We start from the raw sequence: 17,205 nt of genomic DNA on the forward strand, positions 1-17,205 counted from the left end.
ACTTAAAAAGTTAAGTAGGGGGGCACTAGGAAGAGTGCAGAAGTTAAGACACTTGCCTTGTACATTGCTGATTCAGATTAAACCCCTGGCATCGCATATGGTTCCCTGAACTCCTCCAGGAATAATCCCTGAGCACAGAGGTAGGAGTACTCCCTGAACACAGCCACATATGGCCCCAAACCCCCCCCAAAAAAAGTTAAATGAGGGGGCTGTGAAGAGAACTCAAAGGACTGTAGTATAAGTATGACATGTGCCAGGTCTGGAGGTTGATCTTGAGTACCACATGGCACTTCTCACCCCAGCATCACTTATTAAGGCTCAAATACTGCTGGTTCTGAGCAGGGAGTAGCCCCTAAATACCTATTATTTAAGAGCACCCTAAAGAAAATAAAATACCTAAAAATGGAACAGTCTTGGCATTGCTTATGAAATAAGTTTTACATTGAGTGCTTCCTAATATGATGAAACCTGATGAAAAAGGACATTTCTAGTATTCTGGCCTAAGAAGTTAAATCTTAGGCTAAGCTCTAAAAACTTAAAAACTAATTTTCCACTCATATAAAATGTAGGAAAGTAAAATAACACCACAATAAAACAAATACACAAAGCTATGAACATCGGGTACTCAAGAAACAACAAACTTGCTTTCTTCAGAAAAAATATTATATTGAAGAGGATGGATAGATATTTTACAGACTAAAGAAAACTGATATTTATAACAACATGGCTTAGGTTTCAAAATTACAAGAAATCCAAGATATTGTTGCTATAGAAAAATGAATTTATACTGTTTTTTGGGGGCGGGCCACACCTGTTTGATGCTCAGGGGTTACTTCTGGCTATGCGCTCAGAAATCGCTCCTGGCTTGGGGGACCATATGGGACGCTGGGGGATCGAACTATGGTCTGTCCAACGCTAGCACTTGCAAGGCAGATGCCTTACCTCTAGTGCCACCTTCCCGGCCCCAAGTTTATACTTTAAAATGCATGATGACATGATGAGGGATGAAATGACATAACATCAAGTATTAACTTTAAAAATACTTCTAAAAGAAAAGAACAGGGTTGCCTCCATCACCCAGAATCACCATTTCCCTGATTTCCCTTCCTCATCTGTGACCTCTATGATTCTCTTTGGGGACACCAATCTGAACACACTTCAGGTACACCAGTTTAGAGGATGATATCACCAGGGTGTTTTGGAGTGAGTGTTTTGAATTTCTGAGCAACTTCATTTGTTTGACGCTGTCTTTCCTATAGGAACACCCCAATTTAACAGAATGGACAATTAACAATAATAGCTTACTAAATCTGCCATTGTATTAATGACTTCATTGGAGATACAATAATTTTCACAAATGTTCTTGCTACTCTAGTCCTTCCTTTCTTCCTTCCTTCTTCTTTCTTTCCTCTCCCATTTTATTTTTGGTTCTAATTTTTCAATAACTTTTATTTATCTAAAAGCAAATGTATTATGATCAACGATGTCAACTATGTGGTGAATTTTTAAATAAATAAAAATTTAAAATATACTGATAAAAGAAAAGAGCAGGATGGCAAAATCGTAAAAATAGTGCAATTTAGATAAAAGTATTTAATAATTCACTTATCTAATTTACACTGTCTATGGTTGCAAATATGGTTGTAGTGTTCATTGCTCAGTGATCACTGCTGGGAGTGCTCAAGAGACCATATGTGGAGCAGGGGATAAAATCTAGGTCTACTGCATGCAAGACATATGCCCTGTCTACTGTACTATTTCTCCAGCACCATAATAGTAAAATATTATATAATAATTATAAACAGGATGGGCTGAAGAAGGTAGGGAGATGATTGATTATTGGTAGGGAAAGCAAAAGCAGCTCAGCTAGGGGCTGAAGCAATAACAAAGTGGGTAAGGCATTTGTCTTGCATTTGTCTTGCACAAAGCCAACTGTGTTTGATCTCTGGCATTCTATATGGTCCACCAAGCATGCCAAGTGTATTTTCTGAGCTGCTAGATGTGGCCCATATACCACTCCCACCATCATCATTACTACCACCAACAACAATAACACAAGCAGTCCAGCTAAGTAGCTGACTCCTGGCTGTGAGGAGTATGGGGTGAAAGAAGATTCAGCCTCTACTGCAGCAGTAAAATTGTATTAGGACATTAAAATCTCTGCTCCCATTCTTATAAATCTTTGCTGTTCAAACTCATCTTCTTTCCCTTCTGAAGAGGAAGCCTCATGCCTTTATCCCAAGGAATGGGGATCATGAGTCTGGAAGCAAACTCAAACACAGGAAATAACCCACACAAGATTTAAGAGAATAAAACAGGTTCAGGAAAATTCCACCACAAGCTCTCTGCTCACTATCAAAAGATTCCAGCAGGCAGGTAGATTCATTGTGGAAACTGAAACTGTAAGCAGCTTCTCCTTGAGACCCAAGGTCTTAACTGGGAAGAGGAAGACCAACCCCTTGGGTAGAGAACAGGTAGGGGTAAGGGACCAATCCATAGGTACTTCCAATCCATGAGTGTCAAGCACCAGCAAATAAGAATTATCCTGAATAGAATGAAAACAGGTTACAACCTCTTCCCTTACCAAATCAGCAATTTTCAACCTCAGTGGCAACAAATGTTGTCCTTGATTTATTGAAATGAATACCAGTAATTTATGGCTATTTTCTTTGGTTAAAAATACAGATCATATGACCTGGAGTGATAGTACAGTGAAATAAGGCACTTATCTTACATGTGACTGAGCTGTTCCTTGAATCCTGGAACCGCATATGATTGTCTGAGTCCACCAGAAATGATATCTTTGGTAGAGCCAAGAGTGAGTCCTGAGTACTACTGAATGTGACCCCAAAATAGAAACAGGTTGGATTTTGAACTGAACTGAGGTGAGCCCAATCAAGAGCATGGCAGGAATAAAAAATAAATAAAATATAAATAATATATAAATATAAATATAATATAAATAAAAGAAAAGAAAAATAACTGTTTACCAGCAGCAGTGGGAACAGCTGCAGGCTATGGATGAGTTTGGACTAAAAAGCACCATTTTGAAATAGACAGAAGTAATTTAGCCCAGAAAAGAGTCTGGCTACTCCATGTCACTCTGTGGCCATGCATTTCTTCTAGTCAATGAGTCCCCATCACCACAATACATATAAAATAACACCACATTACATTGATCACAATGGCATGTGACTGAAGATAGTAGTTCTAAAGACTCAACCAACATCAACCACCTACATACCCTCTCTGATCAGGACTTTAGAAAGGAAATGTTAAGGCTGTTCAAAGAACTTTAAAAAAACACAATAACATGGAAATGACAGCCCATAAGACTCAAGAGGATATAAAAATAAAAATAAGAAAACTTCAAACAAATATCAGGTCTGAAAAACATGGTGGTGAAATGAAAACTTCACTGGAAAGCATCACCAGTAGAGTAACAGCTGCTGAAGATATAGTGTGCTGGATGAGAGCAGCATAACACCTCAATCCATTAGAATAAATTAGAAAAGAGTCTTAAAATAGCAAAAAGAAGATAGAAAATATCCTCAAAATAATAGAACAGACAACAATATACCTTTGAGATAAATATAATTGGCACATGTAAGAATAATTGGGGTCCTAGAGAGACAGAAAGAAAACCCTTGTGAAGAAGCAACAAAGACATAATTGTTGAGAAATTTCCAGAGCTGAAGAATACTCACACCTATATCCTAAAGTACCAGCTAAAGAAGATCCAAAGAAAAGATCCAAAGAAAAGAAAAGATCCAAAGAACATTCTAGTCACAATGATTAAAAACCACAGATAGAATAAAAACAATAAATTAAAAACTATAGAATACTGAAAGCAGCAAGATCAAAAAGGGAGATTATATACAAAGAAAAAACGGGTTAGGGTTAGGGTTAGAGAGTGGCTTAGTAGAGATAGCGAGGGTTTTTCACCTCAGAAATATGGATATACTTTCTTCTTCAACGCACATGGGATGTCTCAACAATAGACAACATGCTGGGCCATAAAACTGTTTGACCCATACATAAATAGAAACTTGGATAGAAACTGTATCAATTGGACCAGCGAGATAGCATGGAGGTAAGGCGTTTGCCTTCCATGCAGAAAGATGGTGATTCAAATCCCAGCATTCCATATGGTCCCTTGAGACTGCCAGGAGCAATTTCTGAGTGTAGAGCCAGGAGTAACCCCTGAGTGCTGCTGGGTGTGACCCCAAAACCAAAAAACCAAAAAACAAAAAACTGTGTCAATTATCTTCTCAGACCACGATGCACTGAAAATAGAAGTAAATTACAATCAGACACAAATATAAAAACTTTAACACAGGGAAATTAAACAGCTCACTACTGAACAAATAGTGGGTCAGAGGCAAAATCAAAGAGAAAATCACAAGATTCCTGGAAACAAATGAGAATGAAGACACAAATTATTAGACTTTGTGGACTAAATGCTTGTCCCAGAAGTAGGTAGGGGAGGCAGGGAAGAGTGGTTTGAAGGGAAACTGGGAGCATTGGTGATGGGAAATGAGAACTGGCCAAGGGTGGTGTACATTATATGATGGAAACTCAACTATTAACAATGTTATAACCCTGGTGTTTACATCAAGTAATTATATAAATCTAAAATAAAAACAGGTTTGCTTTAAGTAAACTTGAATTAAAATGGTAGAGCTTATCCTTTACATGACTAAGACTCTATGTTTGATCTTCAGATCTGTGTGACCGTTCAAACACCACTGAGTATAGCCTTAAAGGCTTCTCAACAACACCACACCCTACCACTGCTATGGGGAATGTGGTTTCTTCTTTCAGAAAACAATAAATATATTAAATAAAGTAAAGTATGCCATATTAGTATCCAATAGTATAGCTGTAATTCATTTGCATTCAGCAATGATTACTTATCTTTTTACAGTACTGACTTTGGTATAGTCTCTGCTGTCTTTGCTTCTATTTTTTGTTATGAAAAATTCAATAAGTGTATCTATTGGTGATTAAGTACCATAAAGTCATAGTTTTATGGAAGATTTGATAAGATGGTACTCATAATATATTTAAATCCTCCATTTGATATTTCTCTGATATGGCTAAAATGAGAAAGATAAAACAACAGAAACACAAGGCAAACTATCTTAGCCAGGCACTTCCAAAGTTATATTTGCTAGGACTACTCTTGGATACATTGGTAATTTTTCTGCAATAGCATTCCAACATTCACTCAAAGTTTTATGACATAATAGCCAAAACACAAAATAGTACCTAATGACTCCTGTCCCTGATAATCACATTTTCACACAGTTGCTTCTGAATGAGTCATGTCTAACACCTGTGACCAATAGTATACCACTGAAATGACAAGCACAACTCTTGAGGTGCGGAGGTATAAAGACATTGATCCTGCCTAAGTCTTTTGAATTATTCATTCTTGAAAACCTAGTCACTGTGTAGTGTAGACTGCTTGTGAAGAGACTCAGGTGGAGATGAGACTGAGAGTTCTCAGGACAAACCTGTCAGCCGCATTGAAAATCTTCAAATGACTATAAAGCTGACCAAACCTAAATGAATTCCAATGCTAGAACAGATTATCCACTTTACTGAGAAATTTTTGACCAACAGAAACTGTGGGAGATATTTATTATTTTAAAGTACAAAAAGAGTACCTTTATTTTTGCTTTGTTTTTTAGGCTAAGGATCACTGGCTCTGTGCCCAGAAATCACTCCTATAGGGTTAGAGACCATATGAGATGCCGGGGAACACATCCATGTAGGCCACATGTTATGCAATGGCCCAGCCATAAAACTGGTTAAACCATAAGACTTCACCTTATCAGATTTCCAAGCCACCAAATTAATTTTGTTTTGTTTTGTTTTGTTTTCTGTGGGTTTTTTTTGTCCCCCAATTCACAATACAGATGAGGCAAAGGGCCTGGGTTGAGGTGTATAGGGGGTGCATTTACTGTACCTCCTCTTTCTATACAGTCAGTGTAAAGAACACAGACTGTGACCAAATTTATTTTCAATCTACAAATTCTGGACTTGTAGCTGTGAGCCACCTTAAAAATTTATAGTAGTGTCAGTCTAATAGTATCATAGAAAATTTGATGGGCAGTTACATAGTAATCTACCAAACTCAGGAGCTTAAACAGTAACACAGAAGACTCAACTAGCACAAAACAAAGCCTTAGACAATGACTTTAGTAACACCATGGAGAGATATTGTGGAGAAAAGCTGGGAAAATATAGGGGAATTCTGCAAGTTGGCCTTGAATATAAAGAATATCTCTATTCAAAAACTTATGTTCCCTGCTATTATGTATAGGTTAAGCCGAGGAAAAAGACATCTAGGCCAAAACAACGTGTCCTTGCATACCACCTCGGTTAATGGTCCCATGAACATTGAAACCATTATCCTTACATACCATCTAAGTTAATGATGCCATGTACCTTGTAACTGTTATCTTCACATACCATCTGGTTGCTATAATGGCTGAGCAATGTAAAACTGTATTACCCACATTTTGTTTCCTGCCTAAAGTTTGCCTTAAAAACCCATTTCTGGGCTAGAGTGATAGCACAGTGGTAAGTGGTAAGGCATTTGCCTTGCACGCGTCCAACACAGGAAGGACTCCGGTTCAAATCCCGAAATCCCACACGGTTCCCCGAGCCCACCAGGAGCGTCTTCTGAGTACAGAGCCAGGAAAAACTTACCCTGCCCACCCTCCCAAAAAAACAACAAACAAAAAAACTTGTTTCTGCCTTCAATAAATGAAGTATATTGCTAGACAATACTTCCCTGAGAGTGCTTTTCCCTCCTCTTCCTGAGTTCTGGCCTAACAGGCTATGAGGCTGGGAGAGATCCTCTCTCAACCCTTGCATTGACCTCATCGGGGGCCCCCCACCAGAACCCGACATATACAACATTTACTTCTAATTGACCTTGTTGATCTAATTCTAAATAATTTCAGTTGCCTTTGTGTTGTAACAAAAATATAAAGAAAATTTGTGCCTCAAGGAGGCAAGCTATATTGGTAGATGAGAAATTGGGGATACTGGAGGAGGAAAAGTCATACTGGTGGTGGGATTGATGTTTAATATTTAAGGCCTGAAATGATTGTATTATGAACAACTTTGTAAATCACAGTGTTCTAATAAAACCTTTAAAAGAAAGAAAAAGAACAAATCTGCTGTCATTGAGTAGGTAGGAACTGAATATTGCCATACTCCATTGTTGAGAAATACCATATTTTCTGGCATAAAAGACGACTGGTCATATAAGACAAACCCTACTTTTCCTGTTAAAATATAGGGTTTGGACTATATTCGCCATATAAGACTACCTTTCTTTTTTTGTTGTTTGTTTTTGAGCTACACCTGGTGATGCTCAGGAGTTACTCCTGGCTATGCACTCAAAAATCGCTCCTGGCTTGGGAGACCATATAGGATGCCAGGAGATAGAACTGTGGTCCATCCTAGGCTAGCTTGCACAAGGCAGATGCCTTACTGCTTGTGCTACGGCTCCAGTCTCAAGACTACCTCTCTTTTAACTCACACCAAATGGAAATTAAAAAACATAAGATTTGGTTTCAACATGGAAATTTTAATTCCAATGCTTATGTCATGCATACTTAACTAGAACACTGTCACTTATAAACATAAGGCTATTTGTCATCAAACATGTAAACATAAAACAGTGATCTACGTTGAGAGCAGGGAGAGGGCTCCTCCAAGAGCAGCTGGCTGGGCTGCAGTGACTAATAGGACAGCTAGAGGATGACAGAGCACCTCCCTCTTCTGTGTCCCATAAAAGCTGAACAGAGGGATGCCAACGGTAAGGGGGGTGGAGCACTCATCCTTGAAGCTGGAGTAAGTTTCAGCATGCCATATACCAGCGTATAAGATGATTGCCAACTTTTAAGAAGTTTTTCATGGGTCAAAAAGTTGTCTTATAAGCCAGAAAACACGGTATCTTTTAATAGGTAACAAACAAGGTTAAGGATATGTGTAAAAACATTGTGTTCAGGGGCTAAAGGAGTGATGGAGCCATTTTCTTTCATATCTGAAGGTCTGCAATTAATCCTAGCATCAAACCCAGCATTGTCAGTTGAGACCCTTAGCTCAGCAAATACAACCAGCTCCCCCAGGGCTCCCCAGCACTTTGTCAGAGCAAAGTGCATGATCCTTTCCTTGTCCCACAAGTATAATAAAAAAATAACCAGAAATTCTATTTTGAAGAATTTATCATAAGGGAGCTATAGGATAAGTAAAGAAATATGCTTGCACAATATGATCGTGTGGTCCATTATAGTAAAAAATGAGTAGTCGAAATATTAAGTAAAGAAATATGCTTGCACAACATGATCGTGTGGTCCATTATAGTAAAAATGAGTAGTCTGAATAAACATTGGAAAAGCATGTCTACTTTTATTAGAAAAAAGAAAATTGTAATTCTACAAAGTTGCATTCTACAAAAGATTCCAATGACATGAAAGATACCAATAAAATGGGCAAGAGTGTTAACACAGTGGTAAGGCATTTGCCCTGAGCCTGCCAGGAGCGACTTCTGAATGAAGAGCCAGGAGTAACCCCTGAGTGGTGCTAGGTGTGGCCAAAAACAAACAAAAGGAAAAAATGATGTCAATAACATGTTTATGCAAAAACAAGAGTTCAATTTTATTTTTTATTTTGGGCCACACCCAGTGACGCTCAGAGGGTATTCCTTGCTAGGCACTCAGAAATCGTTCCTGGCTTGGAGGACCATATGGGATGCCAAGGGATCAAACCGCAGTCTGTTCTAGGTCAGCCGTCTGCAAGACAAACACCCTACTGCTGCACCATCGCTCTGGCCCCTAAACTAAATAAATTTTATCAGTAAATAGGAAAATATTTATTATATACAACAATTTTGGGGTAGCGGTTTGACAGTGCTGAAGGTTTATTACTGGCTCAGTGCTCCTAGTGGGGCTTCGGGAACCATAAGGATGACAGAAATAGAATCCCAGTTGGCTGCGTGCAAGGCAAGCACCTTACCTGCTGTACTATTGTTCCATCTCTATACTCACCAAAATTTTTTTTTTTTTTTTGGTTTTTGGGCCACACCCGTTTGACGCTCAGGGGTTACTCCTGGCTATGTGCTCAGAAATCGCCCCTGGCTTGGGGGGACCATATGGGACGCCGGGGGATCGAACCGCGGTCCTTCCTTGGCTAGCGCTTGCAAGGCAGACACCTTACCTCCAGCGCCACCTATCCGGCCCCTATACTCACCAATTTTAATGTTACTTTTGTGTAGCTAGTTCTGAGTAAAAAATGCTTTTACTTAAAAACAAAATACACTTCTTCACTATCTGAATCTTCATGACAGTTATAACTAGTAAATAAAAAATAGGTTTGTGAAAATAAACAGTATTAAGAATGAGAAATGAGGAAAGGTGAAGCCAAGGGAAAGATAATTTTGGAGAACTGATATTATTTCACTTGGTTCTTATTTTTTTTTCTGAGGGCTGCATTGTAAATTTCTTTTCCAGTGCACTACTTTCTTTCTTTTATTGAGCTCCTGTTCCTAGAAAAAAAGTGATTATATTTTGGGAGGAACACCAACAATATTATATTTAAACATTCATAACTAGATAACAATATAGGAAATATCATTAAAAATTAAAAATAATCAGAGTGATAAGATGTGCTTTTAAAACTGTTATTTATAGCTGGTTCTTTAAAATTATAAAATTATATAAAATATTTTCATATATGCTGAGTCAAAATTTATTTTACATTATGTTATATAATATACCAATTGTATTAGGTAACATACTAGGAACTATTTCATTAAATAACCACTGAGCTGAGGCTGGAGAGATAGCATGAAGGTAAGGCATTTGCCTTGCATGCAGAAAGTCGGTGGTTCGAATCCCAGCATCCCATAAGGTTTCCTGAGTCTGCCAGGAGCGATTTCTGAGCATAGAGCCAGGAGTAACCCCTGAGCGCTGCCAGGTATGACCCCCCCCCCAAAAAAATATATATATATAACCACTGAGCTTCCTGTTAGAATTACTATTTGAATTTTTTATTAATATCTTCATTTAAGATTACAAATATTATTTATTATTACAAACATGTTTGTAGTTGGGTTTCAGGGGAACAGATAAACATCATAAGCACACACACACACACACACACACACACACACAGAATCTGCTTTATTTCCCCAGGATAACTCCCCTAAAAATCCAGTATTAAGAAATAGTTAAAAAAAAAAAAGTGGAAAGGACGATTTTGAGAAACTGGAAGTGGCCATAGGGAAGAACTTTACAATTTTTTATAGGTTTTTATTTTTATTTGTTTATTTTTTTGGTTGTTTGGTCACACCCAGCAGCGCTCAGGGGTTACTCCTGGCTCTATGCTCAGAAATCGCTCTGGCAGGCTCAGGGGATATATGGGATGCTGGGATTCAAACCACCGTCTGTCCTGCATGAAAGGCAAACGCCTTATCTCCGTGCTATCTCTCTGGTTCCAGAACTTTACAATTTAATGCACAAATTTGTCTGGATCTTGGCTCAAAAGAGAAAAGTGAGGAAATGTTATTATGTTCTGGGTAATAACAGCACTAACAAAATTAATTATCTCTATGAAAACAGTTATGATTACGTAGAATGTTCATACTTTTAGAGATGCTCACTGGAGCAATGTTGGAGAAGGCTTGAGTTGTCTGTAACTGGGATGATTTAGAAAACGCGCTTCACAAAAGCAACTGCAGATAAAGCCTATACTGCCAAGTGTTTCACGGATGAGGATACTATTGGGTCGTATATGCTTGAATGCAAAGATTCATGTAACTCATATATTTAGAAAATGTGGGGGAAATTTGTACATGAATGATCCCAGGACGACATGGGTGAAAGGTCCAAGGATATAATCTATGGGTTTTAAGAAAAATCAGACATTTTTGCAGTAATTCCCAGAGACAAAAAAGAGGAGGGCTGGAAGGTCCAGCTCACTACAAGAAGCTCACCACAAAGAGTGATGAGTGTTGTTAAAGAAATAACTACATTGAGAATTATCATAACAATGCGAATGAAGGAGGGAAGTACAGGTGAGGGTGGGGTGGGGAGGAGGGAGATTTGGGAATGTTGCATTGATGAAGGGGGGTGTTCTTTGCATGACCGAAACCCAACTACAATCATATCTATCATATCTGTAATCAAGCTATTTAAATAAATATATTTAAATTTATATTTATTATATATATATTTATATATTATAAATAAATATATTTAAAATAAATATTTAAAAAAAGAATATAACGGAAAAGGAAAGGACCAGCTTAAGGGGATCTTATCAAGAGACAAAAAGGCTATGTGCTGGTTTTTTGATTGAGCGTCTAAACGGTCTATTCCGTTGGCTTGAAAGGGAACGCAAGGAAACAAAGCAAAGAACGGAAGAACTAGCCAGGTGAGTCAATTTTGCCGCTGCTCCTAAACGTCGCGGCAGAGCGAAAAGTCTCCCAGTCGGGAGCTCCCATAACTCTCGCGATACTGGGACGGGTGCGGGGTGGGGTGTGTGTGTGTGTGTGGGGGGAAAGACCGCGTGAGCGACAGGGGCGGGGCCGGCGGCGCTGCCCTGACTTCCGGCCGGGCCGTTGTCTGGGTGGCGCGGTCGAGTCATCCCGGGGCCTCGCGCTCGGGTCCTCGCCGTCCCCCTCCGCCCCGTTCCCGCCCCCCGCCTCGGCGCGGGGGGTCGAGCCACGCCACCCCCCCCACTCGGAGGGCCTTCCCCCTTTCTTGGAGGGCCGGCTCGCGCCCCGCCGGCACGCGCTGGGGCCGGGGGCGGGCCGGGCCGGGCCGGGTCCCTCGGGTGGGGGGCCCGGGCCTAGGCGCGCCCAATGAGGCACCACCTGACCCAGCTGCTGGCGGCCTCGAGCGGCGGCGCGTCCCCGCCCGGGAGCGACAGCCCGGCGCCGGCGGCCGCGACCGGCTCGGACCAGCCCCGGGCGGCCGAGGCTCCGGAGGAAACGGCGGCGGCGGCGGCCGAGGCGGCGGCCGCGTCTCCCGGCAGCCCGCGCGGCGACGAGGCCGAGCCGGAGGCCGAGCGCGAGGGCCGCGCCCGCTCGCCGGGCGCGATGGCGGAGGAGGGCCGCGGCCCCGAGGACGAGACGCCGGAGGACATGGACTTTCTGTCGGGCCTGGAGCTGGCCGACCTGCTGGACCCGCGCCACCTGGAGGCCGGGCTGAGCTCGCCGGGGCCGCCGTCGTCGTCGGGCGCGGGCTCGGACAGCGGCGGGCTGTGGCGCGGCGACGACGACGACGAGGCGGCGGCCGCCGAGATGCAGCGCTTCTCCGACCTGCTGCAGCGGCTGCTGAGCGGCATGGGCGGCGCGGGCGTCGGCGGCGGCGACGGGGGCGGCGAGAAGCGGCGGCGCAAGGGCGGCAACGGCAACGGCGGCGGCGGCGGCGGCGGCGAGGGCGGCCTGGCGGGCAGCAAGAGCCCCCGCAAGGCGGCGGCGGCGGCGGCGCGCCTGAACCGGCTCAAGAAGAAGGAGTACGTGCTGGGGCTGGAGAGCCGCGTGCGCGGGCTGGCGGCCGAGAACCAGGAGCTGCGCGCCGAGAACCGCGAGCTGGGCCGGCGCGTGCAGGCGCTGCAGGAGGAGAGCCGCTACCTGCGCGCCGTGCTGGCCAACGAGAGCGGCCTGGCGCGCCTGCTGGGCCGGCTGAGCGGCGTGGGGCTGCGGCTCGGCACCTCGCTGCTGCGGGACGCGCCGGCCGGCGACCACGACTACGCGCTGCCCGTGGGCAAGCCGCGGCCCGACGCCTGGCCGCCCGAGGACGACGCCGCCGCGGCGGCGGGAGGCGTGTGCCTGCATGTGGACAAGGACAAGGTGTCGGTGGAGTTCTGCGCCGCGTGCGCCCGGAAGGCGGCGGCGTCGGCGTCGGCGCTCAAAATGTAGGGTCAAGTAATCCACAGCTCTTTCTCTCCCTTCCCCTTTCAAACTCCCTCACTCCATGATCAAAAAAAAAAATTGCAAAACAAAACACACCCTAGTGCGGGACCTCGGCACCGGAGACATGGCAGAGGAGGAAAAAAAATGATAATGTCGAATCCTTTTTTGTTTTTGTTTTTGTTTTTAAGGGGTAGGCTTTCCAATTGAAGCATGAATGTGACACTGTAGCCAGCTCCTCCTGATAAACCTGTGACTATTAAATCTCTCTGACAGTTTCTTTTTTAGGTGATTTCCTTCCTTCCTGCCAGGCTCCGTGGTAGGGGTTACTGAACAGTCTCTCGTCCCCGCCTCCCAACCTGGTAAGGATCCATCTCTTGACGTAAACTGCTCATGCTCGGCTGCTTAGTCTACTTTGAATGGGCCACATCTCAAGTTGTGTTTGCGTGTGTGTGTGGTTTTCTTTGCCTTCTTTTCTTTTTCTTTTTTTTTTTTCTTTCGGTTTTGGAAGGCGGGAGGGGAAATCTTCTTTGGGCCCTGTCCACCCTGGAAACAGACTCGTGCTGGTCAGTCATGTCTTGGAAGATGCTTCTTCTGGTTGAAATAGCTGTTACTGTGTCACCTGTTCAGACTTGCGTGTACCTAGCTCTTCTGTCCCCAGTGTGGACATGGCCTTGGATGACATCGGTTCCAACTGTACACTGACAGCTGCTAATAGAGATAACAGTTTGGAGACAGTGACACAGGTGAAGTTGAATGGAAGTTCCGAGTTGTACAAGGTGCAAATTGGAATTCCAGTTTTAGAGCAACTTTCCAGAGGTGCATACGAAGTCTTTGGGGCATGCACAGATGTGATAGTTACTGTAGTTGCTTTGCTGGAGATGGCAGAAATCTTAAATATCTCCAAGAATGTTCTTTTAGTTTTCAGTAGAAGATCTAGAAATAACAGTCTATTAAAATGGACAGATATGACTATCTCACTAGTAGAAAAGTTGGAAATTATCAGACTCCCTCGTTAGTTAACTGAAGGAAGAATGAGAATGATAAATGAAACCTTTGAGGACCAGCGCAGTGATTACGTATCACTGAGTATGCATAAATTGTTGAAAACCTTTTTTTGTTGTATTAAAATTTTAGATTAAATTCATGTATGATTAGATATTGAAGGATTTGAAATGTGAATGAAGTCGTGTAAAGTGAGGCTTCACAAAGAATCATATTCTCCATGTTTCAAGGGTATTTTGTCCTATTTACAAATAATTTTGAAAAAAAGAGCTTCTGGCCATTTAACGACACAATTTGTCGCTTTTTCCAAAGATAGGACATACTCTTTCCTTAGTTCTTTTCTATTGCTGTGGCCCAAATGTGTGACTTGAATTACGATGAACTGCAGTATAAGAGGCATTAAATTCTTTGTGAAACATCACTGTTTGATAAAGTTATACGTATTTAGTATCCTTGTTTTTCTTTGTGCTAAAGTGGATACAGCTGTTGGGGCAGAAGAGACGGGACCAGCTGCTGGCCACATTTCCTGCTTTATTTTAAAAGGTAGTATAAGAAATGAGGAAAAAGAGGTAATATCAGGGCTTCTGCTGTCTTTTATTTTAAAAATGTTCATGATTAAGTATTTTCCAGCAGTCCAAAGATGTAAGTTATCTTACACATAATGTTTTATTTCGTTGTTATTTGGTTATTATAAAAATGGAATCCTTGTTCTTGCACAACTGTAAATGTTTTGTTGTTAGATAATATATTTGAGACCTAACTTGGTCGCTGGTTTCCAGTGCATCACAGTATATTTTGTAAAAAACATCTACTGCACTTGAGCATGAATGGGTAATAGCCAAACTCTCAATCTGGAGTGATGAACCTGCTTATACCAGTGCAGGAACAAGCCCCTCACAATGCAGTTGCATGAATTTTTAGTGCCTACTGAATTTTATATATGTATATCTATATAGAGAGATATAGATATAGATATATATAAACCAAAAGTAGTTGGAAAAGTTATTTGAAATGACTAATTTGTGCTATCTTTATGGAATATGTTAAATGTAGCTTTTGAAACAGAAGCCTTGAATTGAAATTAATACTTGAACATTTTGTATCTATTTCTTTGTATATAATTTTGTGCAGTACCAATGACAAAACTATGGTGTCATAATAAAACCAGGTTTGTTGATCTTTCAGTTATGGGCTCAAAGAATTTATTCATCTCTAACATGACATTGGAAAATAATGGATGAAAATAGGAAAAATGATTGTTGTTAATGCTGACTGTGGGTCTTAAAAGGTTCTGAAAGCAGTAAGTGTGTTTTACTAAAAAGAATATACCATTCCCTTGGAATGTTTTCTTCCTAATGTCTGTGCTTTTTTCCTGCGTTATTTGAAGTTTGGGGCTGAGGTAATAACAGTAGTCAAAGTTTTCTGAATTGGGATGCTTTGAAATTCCAAGTGTAGATTTTTAGATTGTCATTTTATAAATGACATTTTGGGGTAATACTTGATTAAGAACATTTGAAAATGGAGATTAGTGTTGCCTATTTTTAAAGCTGCTTTGTTAGATTTCTATGTTTTAACTGTCTTCTTAGTTTTCATTTCATTTTTTTTTTCCGTGATTTTGGTAACTTAGTGATTTTTGTCATTTTTACATCAACTTCATGGTCTTGTTTTTACATGGTATCGCATGTATTTAGGACCTATCTAACCAGGGGCTTTAAGTAAATTTGGTCGTATTTATGTGTAAGCACATTTTACTGTAAAATGTTTTGAGTTTTTGAATTTGCAATAGATCTGTTTATTTCAGTGTGTAGTAAACAATATCTTAAAAAGTGTCCTATTCACTACTTGTTAATTAAAAATGTTATGATTAATATGAAGCTGTTGTCTTACTATTTTTAGAACATCGTGTTCTGAATGACTAGTAGTTAGAGATTTCCAGAATATAATATGGGCTGTCTTAAAATTTTCAGTATTAGTGCTATTGTAATTCATCAAAAACAAACAATATTCTGGAGGTTTTTTTGTTTTATTTTGTTTTTAAACATCATTGTGCCTTGATGGCAGACTCATCAGTACTCTTAGCTTTGAAATAGTTGTCTGATGGAGAGAACTCCTGGAAGTTGAACTAACTCATCATATTGACCTATTTTTATTATACTGATTGTGTTTTTGCACTTCTTTACCATATATAAAATCCACATTTGTAAAATGTAATCACACCTAATATAATCCTACAAAAAGTGTTCAAAATATTTTAAATGTGCATTTTATAATCACTAAATTAATCTCTTTCTCTTCTCTTTAAACAGCTTAGCAGTGTCTGCAAAAAGCGAATCTTTTCCTACAACCTGTTAACTGACTGGACTGATGGTAACAGAGTAATTGTGGGAGCCATGTCGGTCAAAAATTTGGCATCTGCTGAAAAAAAAAAAAAAAAAAAAAAGAATGCCATTTTCAAGTTCCCAAATTACTTCTGAACTGATTTCACTTTCCAGAAATGGAGATAAGAAAAGATTCTCTGGAATCCTTGAAAGACTTTAATAGAGATACATGACACCAAGTTAATTTTGGAACAAAATTACACTTTTCCCATTTGTCTTTCATAGGAGTGATACTCAGTTCTTTGCATACCTTTTAAAAATTGTACTCATTTGAGAAGAGAATAGTATTTCATTTAGGAAATACATGACACAATCAAGGACACATTCTGTGTAATTAACAAATGGAGTAGAACTACATGGACAGGCTATCAATGATTACAAGGCATATTATGAGTTGTTATTTATTTCCTGGAACCACTAAAGCTAAAGCACCACACGTATTTTGCTGAGACTATTAAAGTTAATGTAAACTTTTTAATTATAGTTTTTTTTTTTTTTTTTGGAAACAAAATAGATGTACTGATTTGTCTATATCTTTGGAGAAGTTGATTATGTTGAAATGTGTAGATAGTTAATCGCAATTCAGGGCAATGACAAGATGTTTGAATTCTGAGGTTTTTATCTTTCTAAGATGATTATTTGGAACTTTTTTAGATTATTTTGAGGTTTCTAATGAATAGTAGTAAGGCATTACCAATTCTGGTTGATGGGGGGGTGGGGTGTGTGTGTGTGTGTGTGTGTATAGTATACTGAAAAATTTTTTCCCCACAACTAAAAAAACTAAAACCTGAATGATTATATTTTACTTTTGTTGGCTTGTGTTTGTACATTCTTTCATTTGACCTAGGTTCAGTAATTTATTGTATTTGATTCCTTTTTGAG

General features: G+C 40.5%; 1 protein-coding gene, 1 long non-coding RNA gene and 1 pseudogene across 2 annotated transcripts; 2 read left to right on the plus strand and 1 right to left on the minus strand.

The window, feature by feature from the left end:
* Positions 1-5,899: 5,899 nt before the first annotated feature.
* On the minus strand, positions 5,900-6,023 carry LOC126019426 (uncharacterized; annotated as a pseudogene).
* A 5,864-nt stretch (positions 6,024-11,887) lies between these two features.
* On the plus strand, positions 11,888-12,949 carry CREBZF (CREB/ATF bZIP transcription factor). The gene has a single exon (XM_049780056.1). The coding sequence runs from the start codon at positions 11,888-11,890 to the stop codon at positions 12,947-12,949; it is 1,062 nt and encodes a 353-aa protein (XP_049636013.1).
* Positions 12,950-13,155: 206 nt separating this feature from the next.
* Positions 13,156-15,819, plus strand: LOC126017988 (uncharacterized). Its single transcript, XR_007498906.1, has 2 exons — positions 13,156-13,302; positions 14,420-15,819. It is a non-coding gene; the product is annotated as an uncharacterized LOC126017988 (long non-coding RNA).
* Positions 15,820-17,205: the final 1,386 nt, after the last annotated feature.

The sequence above is a fragment of the Suncus etruscus genome, chromosome 9 (genome assembly GCF_024139225.1).
Source record: "Suncus etruscus isolate mSunEtr1 chromosome 9, mSunEtr1.pri.cur, whole genome shotgun sequence".
Lineage (NCBI taxonomy): Eukaryota > Metazoa > Chordata > Mammalia > Eulipotyphla > Soricidae > Suncus > Suncus etruscus.

Excerpts from the sequence above, each read along its gene's own strand:
- CREBZF (XM_049780056.1), top strand. The coding sequence starts at position 11,888 with ATGAGGCACCACCTGACCCAGCTGCTGGCGGCCTCGAGCGGCGGCGCG.